Source organism: Lutra lutra, chromosome 2, assembly GCF_902655055.1.
Source record: "Lutra lutra chromosome 2, mLutLut1.2, whole genome shotgun sequence".
NCBI lineage: Eukaryota > Metazoa > Chordata > Mammalia > Carnivora > Mustelidae > Lutra > Lutra lutra.
The window spans coordinates 39,579,929-39,607,490 of record NC_062279.1 but is presented as its reverse complement, the minus strand read 5'-3'; the positions used below and the strand labels follow the sequence as shown (position 1 = coordinate 39,607,490).

General features: G+C 37.5%; 1 protein-coding gene across 2 annotated transcripts; it reads right to left on the bottom strand.

Moving 5' to 3' along the window:
* Positions 1-17: 17 nt before the first annotated feature.
* Positions 18-27,295, bottom strand: POLB (DNA polymerase beta). 2 transcript variants are annotated; one of them, XM_047717205.1, is made up of 14 exons: positions 27,073-27,274; positions 26,676-26,733; positions 23,443-23,509; positions 19,969-20,043; positions 19,323-19,381; positions 17,041-17,090; positions 14,891-14,942; positions 13,375-13,429; positions 13,199-13,271; positions 8,352-8,422; positions 7,582-7,668; positions 2,087-2,151; positions 1,448-1,587; positions 18-262 (listed from the first exon to the last, which is right to left on the bottom strand). In XM_047717205.1, exons 1-14 carry the CDS (start codon positions 27,131-27,133, stop codon positions 168-170), a joined length of 1,008 nt encoding a protein of 335 aa, XP_047573161.1. In that variant the 5' UTR covers positions 27,134-27,274; the 3' UTR covers positions 18-167. The 2 variants fall into 2 exon arrangements, with proteins under 2 accessions (XP_047573161.1, XP_047573162.1); XM_047717206.1 differs by lacking the exon at positions 23,443-23,509 and having other exon boundaries at positions 27,073-27,295.
* Between the last annotated feature and the right edge of the window lie 267 nt (positions 27,296-27,562).

The following is a 27,562-nucleotide window of genomic DNA, read 5'->3' as shown; positions in this document are numbered from 1 at the left end:
ATAAGAAGAACATCTGATAATAGTATGAGAGGCTTTATTGACTACAATGCAAGCTAAGGTATGAAGAAGAAACAATCATTTAAAAACACCAAAGACCCTTACATAGCAAAGGTTAAGAAATAAATTAAGACTCCTGCTGAGCTGAGCTGGCCTGAGAAGGACGGGCCTCATTCACTCCGATCCTTGGGTTCTCGGTATTTCCACTGGATGTAGTCAAAGATGTCTTTCTCGCTATCCACTGGCAGAGGCTCTCCAGCGACTCCTGCCAAGTACAGTGAGAAAAGAAACTTACAAACTGGTTTTGGAATTTAGTTATGAGGGTTTAGCGACAAGAGTTGTATGGGACTCACTTTCAGAAGGAAAAGAAAATGGTAACTAAAACCACTAAACTAAACTAACTAAACTAGATTAAACTAACTAAAGCCACTAAAACATGATATTGACCTCCCTCTCCCCTATCCTTGCACATGAGCTTGTGTTCAAGCTTTGTCACATATATTACCAGTACTATGAAAGGAACCTGAATATCCCAACTGGGGCCACTGAAGTGATCCTAATCCACAATTTTCCTCTCTGCTGGATCTCCACCATAGCCACCGCAGATCATAGGAAATACTCTAGTTTCCTTTGCAACTCAAAATGTGGCCCCTAGACTAGCAGTATGGACATCACCTGGAAACTTCCTAGAATGCAGAATCTTGGGCCCCCCTCCAAAAAGCTTCTGCATTTAATGAGGTCCCCATGTGGCGCACACACATATTTACATGTGAGAACCACTGACCTCATCTACCTGGGAAGAAAGCCCTATTTTATACTTTCAGGACAAAATGACAAAATCTTTATTTTCCTAGTAGAGAATAATAAACAAACACAGTACACTGTGAAATGTTAAAAACCATAGATTAAGCAATTCTTACTCTTTAAGCTTTTTTTATTTTTTAAAAAAATTTTAAGTAAACTCTGTCATGAGCTTGAACTCATGACCCAGAGATCAAGAGTCACATGCTTACTACTGACTGAGACAGCCAGGTGCCCTAACTCCTAAACTTCGGAAGGCATGCGGCTGAAGCCACCAGGTTTGTCCTGGCACTAAAAGCAATGATACCTAGGTTCTTCAGAAGTCTTGGAGATACATGAAAAACAAAACAAACAAAAAAACCCACTTTAGACTAATAAGATTTTTTTTACTGACCATCATTAATTCAGTCTAATAGAGCTAGAAAGAACTCTTGCCATCAAAGCTTCTAATTGAGGGCCTGAGAGCATGTATGGATTTAAAGACCCTTTTGTTGCCTAAGGGACTCACAATACAAAGAAACTACAATTAACTGGCAGAATTACTTAAAGGCTTTTGAGAGAAACCAAAGCTGCTAAACCAAAGTAGCCTTGAAAATAACTTTCTCTCAAGATGACCAGGATTATCTCTAATGCAGACACAAATACCCACCAGTGACTCCCAAGGGACGGATTGTGTACTCATTGATTGTGAAGCCCTTTTCTAAGGCATGAGCTCTCATATTCTTATTGAAAATATCACTCCCGGTGAAATAGAGAACACCGCAGTAATACTGATCCTTGGGTATCAACCTAAAATAAATAGATAAACAAATAAATCTCTCACCACACATTTCGAAATTTGGCAAAAATAGGACTCTTATAATCAATAAGGCACAAAACACCTACAATAAGTCTATGTGGTCTAATAACCTTGGGAGGAGACTATCATCAGGTAGACTACTGAAATTACTCCAAGCTCGCAGTTAGTCTAGCTTTCAGTAAACTATGTCCTGCAAGACGTGTGGGGAAAAGAAAAGCAGGAGCACATATTACAGCTGACTTTCCCGCAGTTAACTACTTTTGAGCTGTGGAAGGCATCACGATGAGATACAAATCTAGAGAAAATAGATGATATTCTGTAGACAGTCATTATTCTTTGCATATTTTCAGGCTAAGCATTGTCTATACCACGAACATACAGCATTTCAGAAAGAAAGGGGGTTCTAAACATTTAGGTGAACTCCAAGATACACAGAGGACAAGGAAAAAGGGAAAAATTAATAGGTCAGCAACAAATTTCGAATAATACCTTATATCAATTCTCCTGTGTGGATACTCCTTTTCATCATTTTTACTGGGAAGCTGGCAAACACCCTAAAATGGATATTTCAAAGAATGCTTAAAAAGATGTTTTTAAACTTCAGGCTTAACTTTAATCGAATGTCATTAAATGTGAGGTTTTTGCTTTGAATGCAAGCAGTTTTAGACTTCTGGGCACTTTTAACTTAGTGGCTTTTCTATGCAGTATGTCTTGTCGCCACCTTCCTCTTGTACTTTGTGGTAATTAAAGAACTACAGGAAACAGCAGGCAAGGATTCTAGGTATGAGGGTTTGGCCTTTGTGTGATTCCAAACAAGAGCTAATCAGGGAAAGCATCACACATGAAAGACGCAGACCAAAACAAACAGAAAAGCAATCTGGAAGAAACAATTATGATGGAGGGAGGACGATCAGCTATTGGTAATATTCTAAGATAACAGAAAATATTCCATACATGAAGGGCAGAATACTACAAAAAAAGAACACTTAAGAAAAAGGTTTAAATCAAAATTAAAAGTAGGATAGCGTAAGTAGAAGAGTTTAAAATTGAGGAAATCTCCCAGAAACAGAAAAGACAGATGAAAAATAGGAAAACTGTAAAAGAAAAGATAATTACAGGATCATTTTCTTTCTTCTTTACAGGTGAGTTTTCATTATACTTCTAGTTTTCAAACAAACGTTATCAAGGTCTATTTAGTAATCTTTTTCCTTTTACAGAAAAATGGGCCAAAATTCTGGACTGGGGAGCAACCCATAAATACATAAAAAGAGCCATAAGTATCAGAAACTTCCAATTAAAAAAGTTTCAAATGCCACACTCAAACCAAAGCACACATGTGACAGGCTTCTGGTCCTAAAGAACAGTCAACTTAGTACACAGATCACTAAACGCTATACTTTTTCACTTAGTAACATAGAAAAATTAAAACCTAGAATCTAAAATGGGTATTTTCTTTAGCTGTTGCTAAGTCTGAAAGATTGAATGAAACCTGTTTATCTTCAAAATACGAAACCTACCTTCTTAGGCATTAACAAGTTCCAACTCAGCCTTCAAATGGATCAGAAACGCTTTCCATCTGGAATTACCATGAAGGATTACCTTGCGGATATGGATGTTCGAGTGCCACAGGCAATGATCTCCCCGTTTGTCACATCAGTAATAGGATTTTGTCTAATGGCTTTGTTCCTTTCCTAAAGGCTCATTTTATTTCCTGCACTTTTTCTGAAGTGTTAATGTTAAGGAATTCCTCTGTATTATTGTAAATTCTTTATTAGATTGAGTGGATTAGTGTTGTTTGGCATTTCAATTGAGTAGCTTCATGTGGAGCGTCTGAAATAAAACCTCTTTTGTTGCCTCAGGGTAGTCAAGGGATCTTCTATTGTCCCTTGAATCCTTACTGTAGATAGATATTACACAGAAAATCATCCCGGGCCAAACTTGCACAAAATGCTAAAATCTGAAAGGTACTCACCATATATGAGGAAAACAGGCATCTAAATGCAGAGGAAAATTTTATTCTCCTTCCAAAAGCTGTTTTATTCATAGGAAGGATAACTCAATTACCTAAAATCATGGCTTTACAAGAATATCTGAAACATTAACCCTGGCTTTCCTGAGGTTTGGGGACTATTAGTTTACAGGAATTCATGTTTTGAAGAGTACTTGAAAAACACATGAATGGTCATGTTTTAAACAATAGTCAATAGTTACGTTAACAAGAGGTTTTGAAATCAAGTGGATTTAGAACAAGAATGGTTTATTCCACTCCGATATTTCTGTTTTTTGTAATCTCTATGCCCAACATGGGGTTTGAACTCACAACCCCAAGATCAAGAGTCCCATGCTCCACTGACTGAGCCAGCCAGGCGCCCAGGTTTATTCCACGTTGTAAGCGGAATTCATTTTGTGGCCAATTGCCTTTCAGAAACAGAGATCCCAACTTCTTGGGTTATCTCTGCTAATGATCTCACCCCCTCATCACTGCTCTGACTCCTGCCATGCTCCCTGACAGGCTAACTCTCTTACCTCAAGTCCTTCCCCAAGGCTCTGCCCCTCAAATAGGCGGTTTCCAACCATCCTAGTCAATGGGTTTCCTGCACATCCATCTCCCCAAACCCTGCTCTTCCTCTTTTAAAATAGTACTTGTTATCTTAACCTAACATGCAATTTACTTATTTATTATGTTCATTGTTAACTACCAGTCCCTTCTCAAACCCCCAAATATAAATAAAGTTGAAATTCACTGGTACATCCCAAGCTCCTAGAATAGTGCTGGGGACGTAAGAGAAGCTTGATACATAGTTGATGAACTAGCCGAACACACCTCCTCATCCCACTGGTGCTCACTCTCCCTGTCTTGTTCTTCCACACCGCCATTCTCCCTCACTTTCTGACCCTCTTTTTGTTTCCCAATTTACTCCTTACCAGTCGCTTTCACGGATCTGCTTCCAAACAAATATTACATCTACATTATATTATATCGTATTATATTAGTATGGCACTGTACAATTCTTTGGGGATCCATTCATATGAAGATACATGTACAAACCCTTTCAAGTTTCCATGTATATTACTTAATTTGATCTGCAAAATAGTCCCTTGACACAGGAGAAGTGTATCACTTTAGATGAATTTATTAAGGCCTTGAAGAAGCAAAGCAACTTGCCTAACATCATACAATTAGTTAGTAATGGAGACAGAGAAAGATTTGATAGCTTCCGTATGCAAGTCTATTCCTTCATAATGCAACACAGCAACACACACCCTTTCCTCTGCAACTAGATATAAATCATCTCTTATTGCCTCTACAATAAATTGATTTGAGAGCTAATCTGGACTGCTCCTCACCCCAACAAATACTAATTATAAATGTCAAAACTGCAGGCTCAAACACGGCATTTTTTAAGCTTCAGAGACTATATGAGCCACACGTACAGTACCTGAACTTTATACACAAACCATCCATCCACTGAGATGGATTCCTGCATCACAACATAAAGGCCTTAGTTTCCAGCTCTGTCAAGTTGTCTTGCTCAATTGTCAAATCAAAAACAAAAACTGCTTTCTATTTTTTTAACCTTTCTTCTAGAAATAGATGTGAGGGATTCTCTTCCTGGCAATAGCTGTCTATGTGCTGCTAGGAATATGAGTAAGGGATTGGGAAGGCCAGATAGTGCAAAGCTTTCCACAAGTCCAGCCCTGCCCCAGGACTGGTGAGTGGCTCTAGTCTTTCAAGCATCACACACACAGTAAGGTCTGCATCAGCCTGGTTGCAGCAGTCACTGGAATCTGACTGTGAGACAAAGGTCCTCTCTGCTAAACTGAGCAGCTACTACTGGGATAACCCCATTCCACCACTGCCAGCAACTCTGCATGTTCACATTCACAGGGCTACCCACCTTTCCCTTTCAGCTTATATGCAGCCCACCAGCTTGCAATGTTTCTTTGTATTCTTGCTAGCTGGATTAATAGCCTCTGCTGTGTAAGGCTAATATACCTCTGGATTATTAGCCTCTGTTTCTTCTGGATCTCTCTTTGAGCACAGCACAATACTATTCAAACTGCAAAAAAAAAAAAAAAGCTTCTGCTACCACATCGCATAAATACCTTCCTGGTCGTTGACTCTGGAAAGAGCTGATGGGCTTCTTCAGTACGAAGACTGAAGGCCTTTCGCAGAGATGACTATTGGAGGTAGAGAGTTAGGGCAGAAGAGGTACCCAGAATATGCTCAGGCATACCAGGACACTTTGTTAACAATGAAAAAATTTTTTCAACTTGTCTAGCATGTGTTATTTTTAGGATTTTATCTGAGTGTTCTTTAAATGTAAGATTTGTGCACATTAATTTTAAGAATTGATAAAATCAATCTCAGTTTAAAAGGGATACTCCTAGAACATATATCAACACTATTTTGAATAACATCTCATGTGTCTAGGGGCGCCTAGGTGGCTCAGTTGTTAAGCCTCTGCCTTCACCTTAGGTCATGATCCCAGGGTCTTGGGATCGAGCCCCACGTCGGGCTCCCTACTTGGCAGGGAGTCTGCTTCTCCCTCTGCCTGCTGCTTCCCCTGCTGTGCTCTCTCTCAGTCTCTCTCTCTCTCTCTCTCTCTCTGTGTGTGTGTGTGTGTGTGTGTGTGTGTGTGTGTGTGAAATAAATAAATAAATAAATAAAACCTTTAGAGTTAAACAACAACAAACATCTCATGTGTCTATTTCTGGGCATAGAGTAAAAGCTCTGAATCTGATAGATTTGGGAGAACAGTTCATAGATTTGATTCCCAAAGACTGACTAGAATTTTTATTTTTACTTTTCCCAAAGTTCTTTTGAAAACATTATAAAATGTGGTCAACTTGGGCGATACAGTTTCACAGCCAATTAAAATCACCATATTGAATTTAATGACATCATTTTTTGGGTGTCTCATAAATATGCACAACATAAAGTCTGCCATTTTAACCATGTTTAAGTGTGCGGTTCTACAGCGTTAAGTATATTCACATTGTTGTGCAACTACCACCAGCATCAGCCTCCAGAACTTTTCATCCTCCTCAACTGAAACTCTGTATCTGTCACATAGTAACTCCCTCTTCCCCTTCCCCATAGGTCCCTGGCAGGCACTATATTCTACTTTCTGAAAGAAATGATATTTCAATCATCTATATCAACCATCTTCTACTTTTAAGTCAAAAGCACTGTCAAATCCATGCAGTAAGACTCAGGCTAATATTAGCATGTCCGTTCCCACAAAGCACAGTCTCTTTCCATTTCACACAAAGAACTTGGGAAAATGGGGACTCAAAGTATGAATTTCAGTGAGCGGTAGAAGAAAGGTAACTATTAACCATAGTCCTAGATTGCCATTTGCCTTCCTGTCAGTTTTTATGCAGGGACATTTATTAACCTTTTTTAATGCATTTGGCATTTGTCTTGAATCTTCGAAGCTTTATTTCCTAGGAAGATTACAGGATTTTAACAGTTCATCATGACGGGTGTCACTGGGAAAATCTCGGTGAGCATCCCCCTTCTATTAATTCCTCTGCTTACCGTGCCACAGAACTCGTCTGTATCACATACCCCGATTTCTTTTCTTTCTTTGGTGTTGTAACAGATTAATAGTCTTCAGACAATTCTAACCTCGTGTACTGAAGAATTCTGAGTCAGAGAATATGAGAACATTTGCTATTTTAAGGAAAACTTATGATGCATCAAAGACATTTATAGAAATTTTAAAAAAGAGTAGATTATGCCTAATTATGTATTCCAATGGCACAGATTATTTACAAAGTGGGGCATTTAAAACAAAATTCTTTACTAAAATATTCTGAGATTAGCATCCTGTTAAGTCTTCTTTCTATAAATTCTCATGGATATCCTATTTATTGACTGTAACGCTAAGATGTGGTGAAGTCACATACTCAGAATAGGTACTGACCAGTTTCCAAGGTTTTTTTTCCCAGAAGTGTTAACACAAACGAGTACTTACCATGAACTTTGTTTCACCTTTTGACAGAGTATCTGTAATAAAATGGACCTTCTGTAACTGCTCCACAACACGATGTAACAGCTTTGGCTGTGGAAACATAAATAGAAATAAGAAAAAGAACAATTACTCTTTTATACCAAGAAAACATTTTTAACAGGAGTTTTCTGATTATCTATGGAGAAATGCCTAGTTTCCCTCTAAGTACTTTTTTCTTCTAACACAAAATTCACTTATCAAATGAAACATCTTTTTAGGAACCATCATTCTTCACCAATATCATGATACCCCCAAATACACATCATCCGTGTTTATCTGTGTCATTAAATCAAAAAGTTAGCTGCTTCATCTTTAAAAGGTATATATTCTAAAATCAAAAATGTTTTGCCTGCATGGGTTTTTTAATAGGAATAAAGTTTCTTAATATAATATTGTTTAATAGAAAAATATCCCCTTAATGAAAACCTGAATATTATACTGGATATTTCTAAAATATCCATGAAAGACAATAAATACTTCTGGAACTGTTTTACTAAATTTCATTTTGTTTTTCCAAAATCAGACTACTCCTTCCATTCCTTGTAGAACACCATTGTATATCCCTGTCAACCACTACTTTGCCTTTTACAAAATTCAGTCAGTACAAAGCACTTACACTGACTTTTCAGAAAGATTAAAACAAAAATTCACTCGAAAATATCCAATTATCATTTTGAAAATGATATTCACTGCTGTGTAACACTTGGCACATTTGATTATAAATTCTGTGGTACCTGTTTGGTTGATTCAGAGGTAAAGCTTGGATGGGTCAGAAGAACGTCCATGTCACCACTGGACTCTGCGCCTATGATAATAAAACATATGAATGGAATTCCCTCCACATAAATCTATCAGTTAAGCAAACGGAGCCAAAGTGATGTCACATTGAGAAGCCTTACTTCTTATAGCCTAACTTTCTTTTTCACTGTACTTCATATTCACAATTAGTTACAAGATTTCAATTTTCTGTCCAACTATTCAGGTATACTGATGTCAACAGAAGAATCTGGGATAATAACAGTGATTGGCATTAGATATGCATTATATACAATTGCTAAATATATTTAAAATGCACCTAAATAATTACTCAATAACGATTAAAACATTTAAAAACAACATTCTTGCAAAGATGACATTCAAATGGCCAATAGACACATGAAAAAATGCTCATCGTCACGGAAATGCAAATTTAAACCACAATGAGCTACTACCTTACACCCGTCAGAACAGCTAAATCAACAACACTAGAGCCAACAGGTGTTGGTGACGAGGCTATGGAGAAAGGAGGGCCCTTCTCGTGCTGTTGGTGAGAATGCAAACTGCTGCAGCCACTCTGGAATACAGTATGGAGGTTCCCCCAAAATTAAAAATAGAACTACCGGGACGCCTGGGTGGCTCAGTTGGTTAAGCGGCTGCCTTCGGCTCAGGTCATGATCCCGGCGTCCTGGGATCGAGTCCCACATCAGGCTCCTTGCTCGGCGGGAAGCCTGCTTCTCCCTCTGCCTCTGCCTACCACTCTGTCTACCTGTGCTTGCTTTCTCCCTCTCTCTCTCTGACAAAAAAAAAAAAAAAAAAAAAAAAAATAGAACTACCATATGATCCTGGAATTCCACTACTCCATATTTACCCAAAGAAAATAAAAACACTAATTCAAAAAGATACATGCACTCCTATGTTTACTGCAGCATGATTTACAATAGCCAAGACAGGTGACCATCTATCCATGGATAGATGAATGGATAAAGATGATGTGGTACATATACACACAACGGAATATTACCCAGCCATTAAAAAAAAGATGAATCTTACCATCTGCAACAACATGGACGGATGTAGAGTGTATTATGCTGACTGAAATAAGTCAGCCACAGAAAGACAAATACCATATGGTTTCACTCTTATGCGTAACTTCAGAAGCAAGACAGACAAAGAAAAAAACTAGACTCTTAAATATAGAGAACTAACTAGTGGTTGCCAGAGAGGACATGGGTAGGTGGGGATGGGTGAGACAGGTGAAGGGAATCATGATGAGGTCGGAGAAGTGTACGGAATTGCTGAATCATTAAATTGTACACCTGAAAATAACTGTATATTATACTTGGATAATATAACATTTAGTTTGATTATATAATATTTAAATATTAAATATAAACATTTAAATAACATTAAATATAATAATAATATAATAAAATATAAATTTAAAACAAACTTTTTTTAAAAATACACCTATGAACACTATATATATGAAAACCTCAAATTAAACAATATGTCCTAACTGTGAAGATTCATCAGAAAATCCATTTCAATTCTTACGACCGAATTCATTTAATGAATACTGGTAAAAAATTACTATTATGGTATCATGGATAAGAATACAGTATTTGAGGGGCACCTGAATGGCTCAGTTAGTTAAGCATCTACTTTCAATTCTGGTCATGATCTCAGGGTCCTGGAATGGAGCCCCACATCAGACTCCCTGCTTAGTGGGGAGTCTGTTCTCCCTCTCCGTCTCCCTCTGTCCCTAGCTCTATCTCAAATAAATAAATAAAATCTTACAAAAAAAGAATATAGCATTTTATAATGACAGATTTTTGTTCTGATCCCCCACTCTACAATCACATAACTTTAGGAAGATTATATAAAATTGTTTATACTTTCTTTTATTATAATATTATGAAATTTTGTCTCCATTTAAATAGATTTTTTTCACTTTAAATTTTTTTTCAACACTGCAAATAAGGGCTGTATATTCCTCTAGCTCTCAGTTTTTCTGTCTATAAACTAGTAAAAACCATTCTATAGGCCATTGTGCAACTAAAAACATATGTGAAAGCATCTAGAATAGGACCTGCCACACAGCTGGCATAAAATAATACTATTTCCTTTCTTTGTATTTTTAGAAGTACAATACATGTAAAACATTTTTTTTTTCCTTCCAAGATTTTACTTAATTCAAGTTAGCTGGGGTGCCTGCGTGGCTCAGTTGTTAAGCGTCTGCCTTTGGCTCAGATCATGATCCCGGGTCCTGGGATCAAGCCCTGCATCAGGTTCCCTGCTCAGTGGGAACTTGCTTCTTCCTCTCCCACTCCCCCTGCTTGTGTTCCCTCTCTCGCTTTGTCTGTCAAATAAATATATAAAATCTTTAAAATAAATAAATTCAAGTTAGTTAACATAAAGTGTAGTTTTAGTTTCAGGAGTAGAATTTAGTGATTCGTCACTTACATATAAGTAAAACATGTTTTTGGTCACCGAAGTCATGGCAGTGTCTCTAGACCACCATCTTATACATCAATAATGTTTAACCAGATATTTAAACATAAAGAAGACTAGATTCAATGTGTACTGATCCCAGCACATTCATGGAAGCTATTTTAAGAAAAAAAATTTTGTCTTCTTTTCATTTCTTTCTCTTAAAAGTTGTGTCTTTTACCATCTACCTATCACCAAAAATGTATTACTCTATCCATTTAAAAAGCAAAACAATTATTCAGCAAAAAAGGGAAAATAATCCAAGAATCTATTAACAAAGGAAGAGATAAAGAAAGTATGGAACATCCACATAACCAAATGTCATGTAGCTATAGAAAAGAATAAGGATGCTCTCTACATACTCATGTGGAAAGATCTCTAAGATGTATTTTTAAGTGAAAGAAATAAAATACAGTACTGTGTTTATATTATGTTACTTTTGTGAAAGAAAGGGGGAAGAGGACAACAAGAATGTATATGCACTGGATAAAGAAGATGTGCTACAAATTTACAATGGAGTATTACTCAGCCATAAAAAGGGATGAGATCTTGTCATTTGTGACAACATGGGGCAGGGGGGGACCTAGAAGGTATATTGCTAAGTGAAATAAGTCTGACAGAGAAACAAAAATAACACACGACTCACTTATCTGTAGAACCTAAAAAACAAACCAAATATAAACAAAACAGAAACTGGCTTACAAGTACAAAGAACTAGTCGTTGCCAGAGGTGGGGGTAGGTGGGGAATGGATAAAATAGGTGAAGGGGATTAGGAAATACACACTTCCAATCATAAAATAAGTAAGTCATGGGGATGAAAAGTACATCATAGTTAACACAATATCACATTAACATTGTATGATGACGGATGGTAACTACATTCATTGTGGTGGGCACGGTGTAGTGTACAGAATTGTCATCCCTATGCTGTACACCTAAAACTAATGTAACACTAAGTGTCAACGATACTTGAATAATAAAAATTTTTTAAATAAATAAAAATTTAAAAATGGGAAAAAACAATGTATATTCACATTTATTTATGTTTACATGTAAAACCACTGAAAGAACACACAGGAAAGTGATCCTTCATAGGACAGTGGTGGGAGGGAGTGGGGAGAGTGAACTAGGACAGGGGAGAAGGCAGATTCTTCGTGTATACCTTTTTTATATTAAAACATGCAACCATATAATAATAAATAATAAAAGTAATAATACAGTAATAAAATAATACTAAAAGTAAAAATGATAATAACAAAATAATAAAAGTAAAAATAAAACAGAAATATGGAAATCCAGAAAGGCAGTCATCTTCAACTGAGCATGCTTTTGGCTTACTGTATATCCAAGTCTGTGTTTTGAAAAATTTAGATTCCAAGGCCCCACCCTAAGAATATTCTTATTTAGTAGGTTTGTAGCAGGATATAACAATGTGTATTTTTTTTTTTAACTTTCTAGGAATTTCTGATGCACAGAAAAACTTGACAACTGGTTAATTTTAATCCTCTCTTTTGCAAATATGAAAAACAGGATTATGTGGAGAGAGAGCGTCAATCTACAGTGACAGTAGATTTGGCCTCAGGACCCAGTTCCTTAGGCCCCAGTTCAATGTTCTTTCTACTTATCAGCAATTATGGATTTAGCACTTTTTCTCCCTAACTCCAGATTCTTACAGCAGCTACCCCGGGAATTTGTGATAGCTTATCATCTACTGCCTAAGTGAAACTCCAAAGGCAGCCAGAGATTCAGTCAGATATCTATGGCAAAAATTTTAAATCAAGTTTTTGTACTTCAATTTTTAAAGTTAATTATTTAAAAATTATTTTACCCTTCCAAATTTTGAGCCAGTAAGAAACCAGGATTCTCTTGGTTCTCATTTAGCTTGTATTTACATATGAAAAGGATATCTTCCGAAGGACCTGGTTGTTGAGAGAACTGGTTTGGAACTAGTGTTTCAGTGACATTATTTTTAGATGAATTACAGAAAACTCAGAAAATAAAAGAAGTTAAAAAAACCCACAAAACATCCCACCACCTACCCACAGCTCACTAGCATCTAGCCAGATAGTCACTCTTAGGATTTTAATATACATAAAATTATTCTATAAAATTTATTAAAACTAGCCATTAAAATATCCTATAATAAAATCAGGATGAATTTCCTTTCATTTCTAATACATATTCCTATCTATAGACAAACTTAACTAACACGCTACTGGGTCTTAGAAATACGAAGTAACACAAATTACATCTCTTTGATCCATTTTTTTGTACACATTAGGCAATTTTAACATCAAGGCATGAATAACCTAAGATTAAGAAGTATGTTACCTCTTCTGAAACTGCCACAGACTGTAGCAATGTATTCAGAATCCACTTTTTTAACTTCATTTAGTACAATATCCTAATAGAAAAAAAATTAAGTCAGTATTCTAAAAATGGCTTTTCACCAAGTGACATTCTCAATTCTAATCAGAGAATACAATTTAAATTTAGCACACTCTTACTTGCATTTGTAACATCTCTTCCCGAGGAATTCTTTTCTCAAAGTCCTCAAAATATCTATAAAGACAGAATAAGTAGACAAAAGATTTTTGTGAAATTTAAATCTTCTTAAAAAGTAAACTGCCTACTATATCAAGTGCCCTTATACCAGCAGATCATTCAAAAATCAAGACTGAAGTTCAGTAAGAAGATAACAGTAAAACTGGGGGCTGGGAATAGGTTTATTTCTTAACTTAGACCAAAATTTTTAAGTGCCATCCTTTGTGATATTCCAGATACTCCATCTAAACTTATTTTCAGTAAACTTCACCTTCATATACCAAGAGTAAATAAATATATTTAAATTAGTATCTTTCCAAATTAGTCTGCTCCCTACTGGCAAGTCAAGGGCTTACAGTTTATTGCTCTTATATCCTGCAAAATTTTATTTTAAAACATTATCCAGATAACATTAGGCTACGTGAAACAAGCCAGTCAAAAGACTATATATTGTATGATTTCATTTATATGAAATGTCCAGAAAAGGCAAATCTATATTGATAAAAAGTACATTAGTGGGTTGTCAGAAGCAGACAGGGACAGAGAAGGGCAGCTGGGGAGAAATAGGGAGTAAAGGCCAACAGATATGACCTTTTTGGGATAAATAAAGATGTTCTAAAATCAACTCCAGTAATGGTTGTACAGCTCTATGAATATACTAAAAACCATGGAACTGTACACGTTAAATGGGTGAATCGTATGATATATGAATATTTCAATAAGGCTATTGTAAAAATATCTCAGTATGAAATAACTAAAATGATAAAGCATTGGATCAAAAGTCATTCTCACAACAACCAAGTTCTTCAGAAGATCTCTATTACGTAAATGCAAGGACAGTTGAGAACATCCTGGTCCCCTACTGGTTCCAAGTCTTGGAAGAGTAGTGTCTTAAGTTTAAGGTACATGTTTATGTACGATGCATTAGAAAAAATCAATTAGAAAAGGGGTTCCAGATGGTATCCAGCACATAAGATAATTATAGATGCTGAGATACAACATTCCTACTAGTTATTCCCACACTGTTATTTAGATGTTTGGGTTTTTTTTTTCCTTTTCTGTTTTTAATTTAGCATTCCATGGTCGTGTCCTAGCTTCTCAGGGAGACTCTAAACTTCTTAAGAGCTTTATTGACCCTGTTTATTTCCTTACCCTGGACCTAATGCAGTGCTTTCTACAATGTTTAAGCACAAAATAAACACCCGCTGAATGACTGATATACTCAGCCCTATATGCTTTAAGAGGAAGTTCTTCAATAAAGTCAAGAGAATGAGGGAAACACTCAAGAAAACAAACAGAAGGTAATAACAAAACGTGTGAAAACAGGCATATTATCAAAGTCTGCAACAAATCTTAGCATTCCTAAATAGAGAAAAGGTCATGTTTAGTTAAATTTGAAGAATTATTGTGGTGTATGGAATGGCTATAAGGAATTTTACTTTTACATCTCAGGCGTCAAAAGAAAATGTGCTATCTTACTTCAACCCAATTCGTTGATGATGGTTCAACTTTTCTTCATTTTTTCTGAGATCTGTACAGAAGACACATAAAGTTGAGGTGCTAATTTAAATATTTTTGGGAAAAAGTCGCTGAATTTTGTGATTCTTTTTACAAAGAACTACTAGGAAAATACGCTGAAATGACTTTGGAAAGATAAGAAAAAAAAAGAAAAGAAAAAATTCAGATATTAAGAACTAGATAAAATGTTCTTCAAATCAATGTAGTTAAAATTGAACAGTTGATTTCATGATCATTTTTACTTACTGAATCAAAATTTCAATTACAGTTACACAGAATAATAGATAAAACATACCAGGAGCATACCACACTACACTAACTATAGTAAAAGGCAGCCTTATAAGAACTCACATTGCTAACTTACAGTGACAGCAGCAGTAGCAACCACAACTTTTGAATGTTTTATGAATAAGTATTTATATTGCCCATCTGCTGTTCATTCACTCCTTCATTCAATTAGTATTTATTGAGTAATAACTTGTGCAGGCACTGTGCTTAACATTCTGTTGAAAGGAGAGGTATTATTTTCATTATTTAAAAACCATCATATCAAAACATCATATCTTAAATCTAAAAGTGACTTAAGGATGCCTGTCTGGCTCAGTCGGTTAAGCCCCCAACTCTTGCTTTCGGCTCAGGTCATGATCTCAGGGTGCTGAGATGAAGCCCCATTTGGGGCTCTGTGCTCAGTAGGGATCTGCTTCTCTCCCTCTGCATGTGCCCCTCCCCCGTTTGTGTGCACTTACTACCTCTCATTCTCTCTCAAATAAATAAAAATATAAATCTTTAAAAATAAATAAACAAAAGTTACTTAATTCTACTTGGATGTTCCTTTACTGGGCATGAGTATGGGAGTAGCCTGTATGCTCCCAAAACAATTCCTATCTGTGGCCACCTTTACATATTCACAAACATAAATTCTCTCTGGAGATATAAAATGGAGAGAAATAAGCATCTTTATGATACATGGAGCACTTAATATTTCTCAGAGCTGTATGTACACAATAAACACTAGAAATGCAATGGAAATAATGACATAGATGTTGATGGTTATATTATGTATCCGTGAATTGTTAAATAATGTAAAAACCGTTACAGCAGATCTCTGACACTTCCAAGGTATGCAACTTTTGGGAAACAAATTCTTGACCCCTTTGGCCAGTATTTCAATCAGATAAACCAAATATGCCACAGGCAGAAAAGCACAAACCCTTTCTGAGACACAAACACAGTATAGAGCTCATTCTTTCTTATAGGACTCACACAAATTCTTAACTTTAAGTATTACTCATTAATCACGCCTCTTAAGGGTCAGTTACTATTTGTAAGTACTTACTAGGTACCAACCATTGTCCACTAAGTGCTTCTCATACATTACTGCATTAAGCCACATGAGGCAGAAATTATGATAGCATTTTGTAGCTAAGAAACCAAAGCATCCTAGTCATCCATTCTAATCAAGTGTGGTGGAGAATGGATTCAAACCCAGATCAGTCCCTAGAATCTGTCCACTTAACCATGTGGGTACAAATAATTCACAAATAAACCCCAAATGTCACAGATATACTGCAACAAATCTCTATTTCTATCTCCATCTATAGTAGACCCTTAAAATTATGAAGAAATAACTTATATTCAAAGGATTGCTGGGTTTAAGGAAAAGGTTTTATAATTACTTGACTTAGACTCTACTTTTATCACTTTTTTGAAAGCAAAAATTCCTTTAATAAAAATTGCAAGCCTCTTACAGAATCTTTATCAATATGTATCACTTGGCCTTTAGGCTCAATGTGTAGGATTCTGTTGTCCAAAATTTTACTGGAGAAACGAACACAATTCAAATCTAAAAATCTGCAAATGAAGTCATTCTAAACCAAGAAGCCACATCTTGCTCTTCTTGATTTTCTTCTAAGTTATAAACATAAACATGTTAAACACAGGAATAAAAACTACACTTTATACCTATTCTCTACTGTAGAGTTAAAAAGAAAATCTTAGCATCCCTTTTTATTAGTTGAGAAAAGGTTTCTCAAGTTCTAGTTTGCTAGAGCATTAACCGTCCTTCAGGAGCATATCTGACTTGGAATTGATGACCTATTGTACATACTCACCTTCTAATGTTTTAATTCCTTCATCTACAAACTTCCTTGCAGCAGATGGACTACAATGAAAGAAAAGCATTATCTCAATATCAAGTGAAACTGAATATCAATGAAACTCAATATTATTACTGTCTTCTCTTGTCAAAGAGTTATTATGGAGCTAAACAAGACCTGCTAAAGTGTTGTGGTTATTTTGGTGACTTTATCCAAAAAGAAGAATTCTTGAAGCCCCAATCTAGGAAGACAACCATAAACCTGGACATGAAAAAGACATCTAAGCAGCTAGGTGTCATAATGTACATGTACTTTATTCATAAAACAGACATACACAGGAAAACAGATCATCCATTCAAGTGAGTTTAACTGAGGGCCTGTTATGGGCCAGAAACTCTTCTAGGCATTGAAAATACAGCAGAAATAAGACGAATAAGTGCCTTGGTCTTACCTACTTACATTTTAGTGAGTAGAGAGAAAAAAATAAATAGGTATATAAACAAACAAAAAAATATCAGGTAAATGAATTAAAATATTTTTATTTATTTTATTTGAGAGAGAGACAGTGAGAGAGAGCATGAGCGAGGAGAAGATCAGAGAGAGAAGCAGACTCCCCGTGGAGCTGGGAGCCCAATGCAGGACTCGATCCCGGGACTCCGGGATCATGACCTGAGCCGAAGGCAGTCATCCAACCAACTGAGCCTCCCAGGCGTCCCAGGTAAATGAATTAAAATAGGGTAATGTGACAGAGTGGATGGGTAGCAAGGGAAGGCCTGTAAAATGGTATTTAAACTGAAATTTTATTTTTATTTATTTATTTATTTATTTATCTTTAAATATTTATTTATTTATTTGACAGAGAGAGAGAGAGAGAGAGAGGGAGAGACAGCAAGAGAGGGAACACAAGCAGGGGGAGTGTGAGACGGAGAAGCAGGCTCCCCACCAAGCGGGGAGCCCGATGCAGAACTCAATCCCAGAACCCTGGGATCATGACCTGAGCCGAAGGCAGATGCTTAACGACTGAGCCACCCAGCACCCCTAAACTGAAATTTTAATGGCAAAGTATCTTTGTACAGAAACTGTGATACAAAAGCAGATACTCATAGCAGAAAGGCAATGTGGCACAAAAGAAGTAGAATTGAATTGGGAGTCAGCAAATATGGGTTCTAATTCTGACTCTGCCAGTTATCCCACTTTCTGTATTCAGTGTTCTTGCTAGAAAAGGATAATAACACAGAGGCTCTCTGAAACAACTTCTAACACTTTAGAATGGCCTTAAGTCCCTAAGGAGTCATGCTCATTTTCAGTATACGAAGCTTAAAAATTTAGTATATTTTAGAATAACTTTCATCAAAATGTTGCCATTTAAATGAAAAATCACCACATATCTAAAAGACTGCCTCGGGGTGCCTGGGTGGCTCAGTCAGTAAGCATCTGCCTTCAGCTCAGGTCATGATCCTGGGGTGGGTCCTGGGGTCAAACCCCACTCAGCGGGAAGCCTGCTTCTCCCTCTCCCACACCCCCTGCTTGTGTTCCCTCCCTCTCTCTGTGTCTCTCTCAAATAAATACATAAAATCTTAAAAAAAAAAAAAAAAAAAAAAAGACTGCCTCATTCCATAAAGATAAGACTTAAGTAAAGCATTATAACCTTAATAGTTTTTTTCTAAGATTTTATTTTTTAAGTAATCTCTACACCCAACGCGGGGCTCAAACTTACAACTCCAAGATCAAGAGTTGCATGCTCCACTGACTGAATCTACCAGGTGCCCCACAGCCTTAATGTTTGAATATTAATCTTTATGTTGTCAAGAAGTCTCCAAGAAGCCCGCTTTGGTGCTAACTCAAATTTTAAGATAAAGATTCCTTCATTAAAAAAAAAATGCTTGGGTGCTTGTTCCAAAATTATAAGGCACTATGTTAGGCGCTATGAAAAAAACAGTTTACATGCTTAAGATAAATGTCATGCTCAGAGAGGCAAAAGAGGCATAATCTGCAGGGAGTGAGAAGCTGTACATGTTAGTGGAGTTCAGAAGGAGATTATTTCTGGCTGGGGAATCAAACCGGTTTTATGAAGGAGGTAACGTTTGCCTTGAATGGGCTTTTCAAGTAGAGGTAGCACCAGAAAGACCAGCCTCAGACACATAAGATATGGAAGAGTGAACTATATGGTCAAGGACAAAGACAAAGACAAAGAAAAGGTACAGGTCTTGAAGAGAAATAGCATGTACTTATTTTGGCTCACATAAAAAAAATAAAACCAACCCTACTTCTGTGTCTGCTTAGAAAATATTTCTTACCCAATGCCACTAACTCGAGTCAGAAAATTGATAGATGAACTTGTGTCATCCTGCCGAATCTTTAAGAAAAAAAAAAAGTCTAGTAATGATTTAGGAATGCTTTGAGGACTTAAATGATCTTATTGGAAATGTACCAGTCTGCGAAGAGACATGAAGAGCCATTTACATTTGCCTGGATAAACATCAATGGTTCTAGATAAGTAACAAAGCAGATGAAGATGTCTCATCTCTACCTTATCCCATACTTTAAAAAGGCTTATTTATAAAAGACTGTAAGTAGTAGAATTATTATCAGGATGAAATAAAACCATAAAAATGCTTCAGAGAGTATAAGAATAGAAATTCTAAAATATAACAATGTCTTATCAAAGCTTGTAATTTACCTTCTGAATGATACTGAATATAAGGAGCTAATTCTAGCACAGATGTTAACAATCTCTAAAATGCCACATAAAATAACTAAGTATTTTACAGGAACAATATTCAAAGTTTTTTAAATAGAACACTTAAAGCCATAAACTCCACTCTTCTTTTCCCTCCTAGTCTCACCAGGTAAATAACATCAGTCACCCTGCAATGATGCTACATGACAGCTGTTATAAAGGCAGACACTATAATTGAATAAGCAAACAAGTTAAAACTTTACCTTTTCCAGCTTACGCAATTTTCCAGTCGCTAAAAATTCATCAATCTTTTCAGCAATCTTTGTTCCTACTCCAGGCTAATGGAAAATTAAAAATATAAAACTTACATAAATATAATGCTTACCAAATCACTCAAAGATAAAGTAAAAAATAAGAAATGATAAAAAAAAATGATAGTCACATGACCAGTTTTAAAACAAAGGACACAGAAAATTGAACTATGGTGAAAATACATATTCTCCCAACAAAATCTTTAAATGATGACAAAAGAGAAGCCCTAATAAAACAATTCTAAATGACTTAGTTTTTAAAAAATTAATTTTTGTTGTAGAAAAATTAGAAAAAAGTTGCATATAGAAAAAATATAAATCATTTGTTAATTTCATTGCCCTGAAAATTAAAATAAACTGTAATCTCATCACCTAACATCTACTATATACACTTTTCTGCTTATATACATAAGCAGAGTTATATGTGCATATACATATATATTTGTATATATAACTATTTTATTTTTCTTACAAAAATAGAATCATTCTGCTTTGTAAAGTACATTTTTTTAAACTTAAAATACATCACAAATTTCCATATCAATATATAAATACAACTTTAATATCTTTAATGGCTGCGTGGTATATCATTGTATGACTATACCATAATTTACTTAACACATACCCTACTACCAGAGACATTTAGATAGTTTACAAGTTCTAATATAACAATATCATGAACTTCCTCTAGAGCAGAGGTTCTTAAGCTTTTGCACTGTCATCACCTTGGGGATGTGTTAAAACACAGAATGCCTACAATTTCTGGCTTAATAGGTTGCATGCATGCATGCATGCATTGACTGATTGATTGATTGATTTTAGGTAAACTCTACACCCAGCATGGGGCTTGAACTCATGCCCCTGAAATCAAGAGTCACATGCTCTACTGACAGTCAGCCAAGTGCCCCAATAGGCTGCATCCCAGGTGATGCTGCTACTGTCTAGAGGGCACTTTGAGAATACTGCTCTAGAACTGCACAAAGATGACAGCCACCTCATGGGACATTTTAAGTTTCATTATTAAAATTTTAAAAAAAATCATTCCTCAGTCCCTTTAACCACACTTCAAGAGCTCACTGGCCAAATGTCACTCTTGGTTACTGTTAATGGACAGCACTGCTCCAGAATATAGGCCCTATGAGAGCAGAGATCCTGTTTTTACTGGTTTACCCCCAGCACCTTGGCATATTGGTGCTCAAAAATTATGAACTTATGAATCATTGTATACATATATCTCTACTGGTTTCCTCAAAATAAATTCCTCAAGATAAAGTGGAATTGCTAGGACAAAAGATATATACATTTTGCCAACATTATGCTAGATAATCCTTCAGCAAAGCTAGAAATAACCAAGATTTCCATCATTAGTAACTGAATGTCTTTTTCCACATCTTTATCCATACTGTATACTGTATTTGATACTTTGATAGCACCATACAGCATCTTGTTTTAATTTGCAACTCTGATTATTAGTGAAGTTGAACTCTTTTTCACGTTTTTGACTTTTTTTTTCGTTTTTGACTTTTTATTTCCTTTTTATTTTTACTCTTCTCCTTTAAATAAGGGCTTTTTTAGAGTAGTTACAGGTTCACAGCAAAATTGACCACAAGTACACAGTTCCCATATACCCGCAGCCCCCACACTTGCACAGCCTAGCCAATTATCAACATTTCCCACCAGAGTGCTACATTTGGTATAACTGATGAATGTACACTGAAATATCATCATCAAAGTTTACATTAGGGTTCGTTCTTGGTGGTGCTGGCCCTCTCTAAATGTTCAAATGCATCAATATGTCCTACTATCTCTTAGTCCTAAATTCACCCTTCTATATTCTTGATTTATTTAATGTTTAAGTGTTCCAAGACTACTTAATGCACATTCAAGTTCTAAAAATAGCAATTACCAGACAGAAATGAACAAGACTTAGCAAGAAAAATCGAGTAGAAAATGAAAACTGCTCAGGTTTCTCATTTCCTGTATCAGAAGATACATACTGACCTAAAGCAATTTAGGCCCAGGCTATTTTCTATAACCTAACATTAAAGATTAAAACACAAACACTCATTCCAAAAATATCAGATTTCTAGAATTATTGAAAAGCACTCGCATGTGCCAAAGAGTAGGTCAGTGATTCTTAATAAAATAGTAGAAAGGAATAATGATGAGATTTTCATATTAAGTACAGTGTTGTGCAAAAGGAATTTTGGATATTTTTGTGTTCTTTTTAGGGATATACCATAGGCTCAGATTTGCATAAAGTGCATCAGAACTTGTAAAAGTTTGAATCTAATAAGTGCGTATGCTACCTGCAATTAACACAAAAAGAAAATCCAATTATTGATAAAAGGAGAACAGAATGGAAGCAGAAGTGGCTCTGGAGGTTAATAATGCATGAGTTCACCAAGCTCAGTAATCTGGTGACACAAGACAGAAACTCAGAATGAAAATCCAATGTATTTATATCTTCCTTAGCTCGTCTATTTGGGGAGGATATACTGATGTTGAGAACTGTTTATAGCACAAAGGATTTAAAACCTATATACCAGGGCATGATTAGCATCGAGTAATAAATTCAAGATGAAGATGTGACACATGACTAATGTGGATAACCTGTATAAGATTTAAGGTAATTTTAAGATCCTGAAAGGTGAAAATACAAGGATATTTAGGGTTCATACTCTGAAGTATACATACACACCCACTTGTGAACACAAATGGCTAAAGAAAAACAGAAGAAGGCAGTAACTATCAGGACCTAGACTAATCAAAAGCCACATCAGTTTGACATGTTTAACAAAAGATAAATAAGACACAATCCACAATTTTAAGGAACTTAGAATCTTTTAGTGAGATTTAGATGAAAGAGAATAATCTATCAATAGATAGGCTTTTCTAGGATATTCTTAGCAATATTAATGTAAATTACCAAGACATGTGACCCTCTAGGAACCATGACACTGTGACACAGCATACAGGGCTTTAAAAAAATTACAAAGAAGAGGGCTACATGCAGTAATATACAAAGGGGCTTAATTATGTGATTAGTAGGTAAGATTTCTTTGGGAACACCAATTTTCATTAACTCACGTAAATTCCTACACCTGGGGATCAGAAAAAGCAAGCTAGAGACCAGACATGCAAATACCATTCTGTCACTATACGGTTCTTGAGGACTAACACTCAAGCTGAAATTCAATGTGAGTATATGTATATATGGCAAGATATAGAAAAAAATTGTAATTACATATACTTAAAGCAAATTGCAATCCATACCCTTCCCAGCAGTAGGTGTGGTGAAAACAGGAGTGGTGAAATCTGCCTGTGTGGGTCCAAGCAGCTTCAGAGAGGCAAATTGAGTTTTGTGGGAATCCACCAAATTTGTGCATGTGTGAACTCTTCCATCACTTTGCTCACTCAACTTACCAATTTCTTAGCTTCTGCTCCACTTTTTATTTTGTGTGGGTACTTCGCTATCACAGATGCTGCTTTTCTATAAAGAGAATAAAAAAAGAAATCCAGGGACGTCTTAATTTTTCTTAAACTAGAATACACACGAGCAAATATGCAGCTTCAATTTTTATCACGATCACTAATGTTCCACATTTGTGTCAAACTTAAAAAAACTCGGGACACCTGGGAGGCTCAGTTGGTTGGATGACTGCCTTTGGCTCAGGTCATGATCCTGGAGTCCTGGGATCGAGTCCTGCATCGGGCTCCCAGCTCCACGGGGAGTCTGCTTCTCTCTCTGACTTTCTCCTCGCTCATGCTCTTTCTCACTGTCTCTCTCTCAAATAAATAAATAAAAATCTTAAAAAAAAAAAAACTTAAAAAAACTCAAGAGGAGCTGGCAGACCACTTGCACAACTTTCAGAAGTATTTGAAAATCCTCACATGTGAGGATAACATAACTTTACCTGCATGTTTAAAACCAGGGAGATTCAGCAAACCAGTAGCCTTTCCTTTTTGGGATGAAGCCAGTTTTTAGATTGTTCCTAACTTCATAAAAATGTGCCACCTAGTGATGATATTTGGACTACTAGATACCAAGCTGGCTTAAGGATGGTGTTTTTTAAGATTTAGTTCTTTATTTTAGAGATGGGAGAGAGAGCAAGAGACAGAGAGAGAGCAGCGTGTGGAGAGGGGCAGTGGACAAGAGAGAATCCCAAGAAGACGCCCCTCTAAGCTTGGAGCCCTAAGCAGGGCTTGATCCCATGACCAAGACCAGAACCTGAGCAGAAACCAACTGACTGTGCCACCCAGCTGCCCCTGGATGGCTGTTTTTAAATTTATGGCTTAAAACTGCAACTGCACTCCCCTGCGTCCTTATACTTATATTCTTTTTCTTCATTGCTCTCATTTCCGTGCCACATAAAGCACTGACCTGATTCTTGCCCATCTCCACACACATCCAGTTCAGTAATCTGGTGACACACTAGGCACACCCTGGGAGCTCACTATGGTCTCCTGTCTATAATTCCCACACTAAATGTAGTTTAGCAGTGATGCTGATAAAAGCCAGGGCACATCTAAGTCTCAAGCATAAATACTGGGTAGTCTGTTCTAATATATATAAACCTTTAGATTTGGATTTCAACTTCTCTATTAGCATATTACCATCGATGAGTCTGGAAAAGTAGGTTGAGGGCAGTTTGTTGAGGGAATTGTTTCAGTAAAGACAAGTAGTTCCAGACAAATGGTATCATGAGGCAAAGCCTGAAGGAAAGAATTAAAGCCGGAAGGCTTTCTGGATGTCACAATGCATTTGGGCTTTACCATGGTAAAGAGGAAATATTTAGTTATCTGACATGGAAGAATGACAGGATCAGATAACTATTTTCAAAAGAATACTTTGGCCAAAATTAAGAGAAATGTATAATCAGGGTAAATGTAGGCAACACCTGCTTTTCCAGACTTATTTCCCACTCAGGCAAAGTGAATTACTGATTTCCAGGAAAATGTTATACTCCTTCAGGTCTCAATGCCTTTTGGCACATTTTGTTTCCTTTGTCTAGACTGTTCTTCCTTTCACTTATCCCCTGACAGTTTCCTTCAAACGAAATACCTCCTCTCTCTGAACTTTTTTTTTTATATAGGTTACTTTTTTTTTAAGATTTTATTTATTTATTTGACAGACAGAGATCACAAGTAGGCAGAGAGGCAGGCAGAGAGAGAGGAGGAAGTAGGCTCCCCGCTGAGCAGAGAGCCCGATGCGGGGCTTGATCCCAGGACCCTGGGATCAGGGCCTGAGCCCAAGACAGAGGCTTAACCCACTGAGCCACCCAGGTGCCCCTCCTCTCTGAACTTAAATAGGATACAGAGTTGACTCTCTTATTTCTAAATCAAATGTGTGGATGAACAGTACAATTACTTTAAACAGGCAGTCAAGACAGATAAAGAAAGGAGCATAACCAGTTTTTAATTATGTTGAATGGGAAGGGAAGGGGAGAGTTGAGCTCAATTTTGAAAAGATTAAGATAAAGGTAACATTGGCCTAAAAATCTTTTTTTTTTTTTTTTTTTTTTTTTTTTTTTTTTTTAAAGATTTTATTTATTTATTTGACAGAGAGAAATCACAAGTAAGCAGAGAGGCAGGCAGAGAGAGAGGAGGAAGCAGTCTCCCCGCTGAGCAGAAAGCCTGACGTGGGGCTCGAACCCAGGACCTGGGATCATGACCTGAGCCGAAGGCAGCGGCTTAACCCACTGAGCCACCCAGGCGCCCCTGGCCTAAAAATCTTGAGAAAAGCCCAATGAGATACAGATTTGGAGTCAATGACATAATCAGTATCCAAAGCCAAGAATGGTAAGATTGCCAAGGAAACTATGAAAACGAGGGGGGAAAAAAAGGACTAAGGGCAGACATCCAGGAACTACCAACATTGAAAGGAAGATTTAAGAGGTAAAAAAACAGATATGAGTGCCATCACAGGATTCAAGAGTAAGACTTGAATGGAATGAGCTAATGGTAAATGCCAGTGAGAGTCCAATAAGGTGAAAGCATTTTCAGAAGAATGGCAGGATGGAAATTATACCACAGTGAGATAATGAACGACTAGGGCCGAGGATACCGAAGCAGGAAACAGATAATTCAAGCAGTTTAACTGTAAAGGGAGGAAACAGACAGGAGCTAGCTAGAGGGCAGAGGGAAGTTAAGACTGCTTTGTTTTTGCTTTCAAGAGCTGAGGGACTTAGACATGTCTGTAGGCTAAGGGCACAAGTAACTGCTGTGGGAGTCATGACTACCGTGAGGGCGCTGGCGAGTTGGAAAGGGAGCGGATCCAAGGATCAGCTAAACACCAACCAGATGGAGATATGATTTCTTGAATCACATCTATTTCACAGCACAGACCTCATCCGCTGTCTTTCATTGTGGCTTCAAATCAAACTGTATGATCAGCAATTCATATTTGATCATGGGAAAAATACACCTCAGCTACGCCTATTTTCAGTCAGATCTGGGAACGCATCAGAAATGACCCTACATTGTTCTGCCCAAATTATCCCTGAAATATTGCAGTAAGGTACCACCAGAGAGTCAATACCCTCAGTTCTTGCTTTTTTCTCCTCTTGCATATGGTCCAAATCCCACTAACCCCTCGGCCCCGTTAACTGCCACACGTCCCAGGACTCGGGCTACCCAAGAACGCGGCGCCGTCCCACCTGTAAGCATTGTACTTGTGGATTGCCTGGTTCACGTTCTTCTCGAAGTTTGCGAGTTCTGCAAAGGCAACAAGAGGCTGGGGTGAACAAGAACCGCGAGTAAACCAACGAGGGCTGAGTTTTCCAGAAGGGGATCTAGCACCTTTGTAGGAGACAGTGAACCCCCGCTTGTACACGGGCCAGGCCAAAGACAGCCCAAATGGTGACACAGGAATCCCCCGCCGGACTGACATTCAGCCGCCAGCAATGGGCGCCGAAGTTAGACCTGCACGGAAGACTACCCGCCGCAGCCGGCCGACCCCATCCACAGGGCTGAGGGGACGGGAGAGAAGCAGGGGAAGGGAATGAAGTGGGAAGAAAGGAGAAGAAAGCCAGCGGCGCCCGGCCCGGTGCTAACCTGTGAGCATGTCGGTGATTCCCCCGTTGAGCGTCTCCTGCGGCGCCTTCCGTTTGCTCATGGTGGCTCGCACCCGAGGACCGCAGAGTGCTCAGAGCCGGGGACTGGCCCCCTCTCCCAGCTTTAAGGAGGGGCCGGGACTTGGAGAGGGGGGCAGGACCAGCCCGGCCCCGGCAAAGCCAGCCAGTCCCACTGAACAATGGCCGCCTCTGACAGGAGGCGCGGCGCACGGCGCGCGGGGTGACGTCACGCGCTCGGGGCGTGCCGGGGGGCGCGGCTGGAGCGGGGCTCCCGCGGCGCGTGAAGGAAGGGTTTGCAAAGGTGAAGGAGACCTGGGAGGGGAGGCTGGGCCAGAGCTCGGGTTGGGCAACCGGTTTTTTTGTGGGAAGACCTGGGTTCTTAACCTAAGACATGATGTTTGTTCTCCCAGCACGTTGCTCCGGATTCCTCTTTCCAGGAGGGGAAGAACGAGGAGTCGGACTGGGAAGTC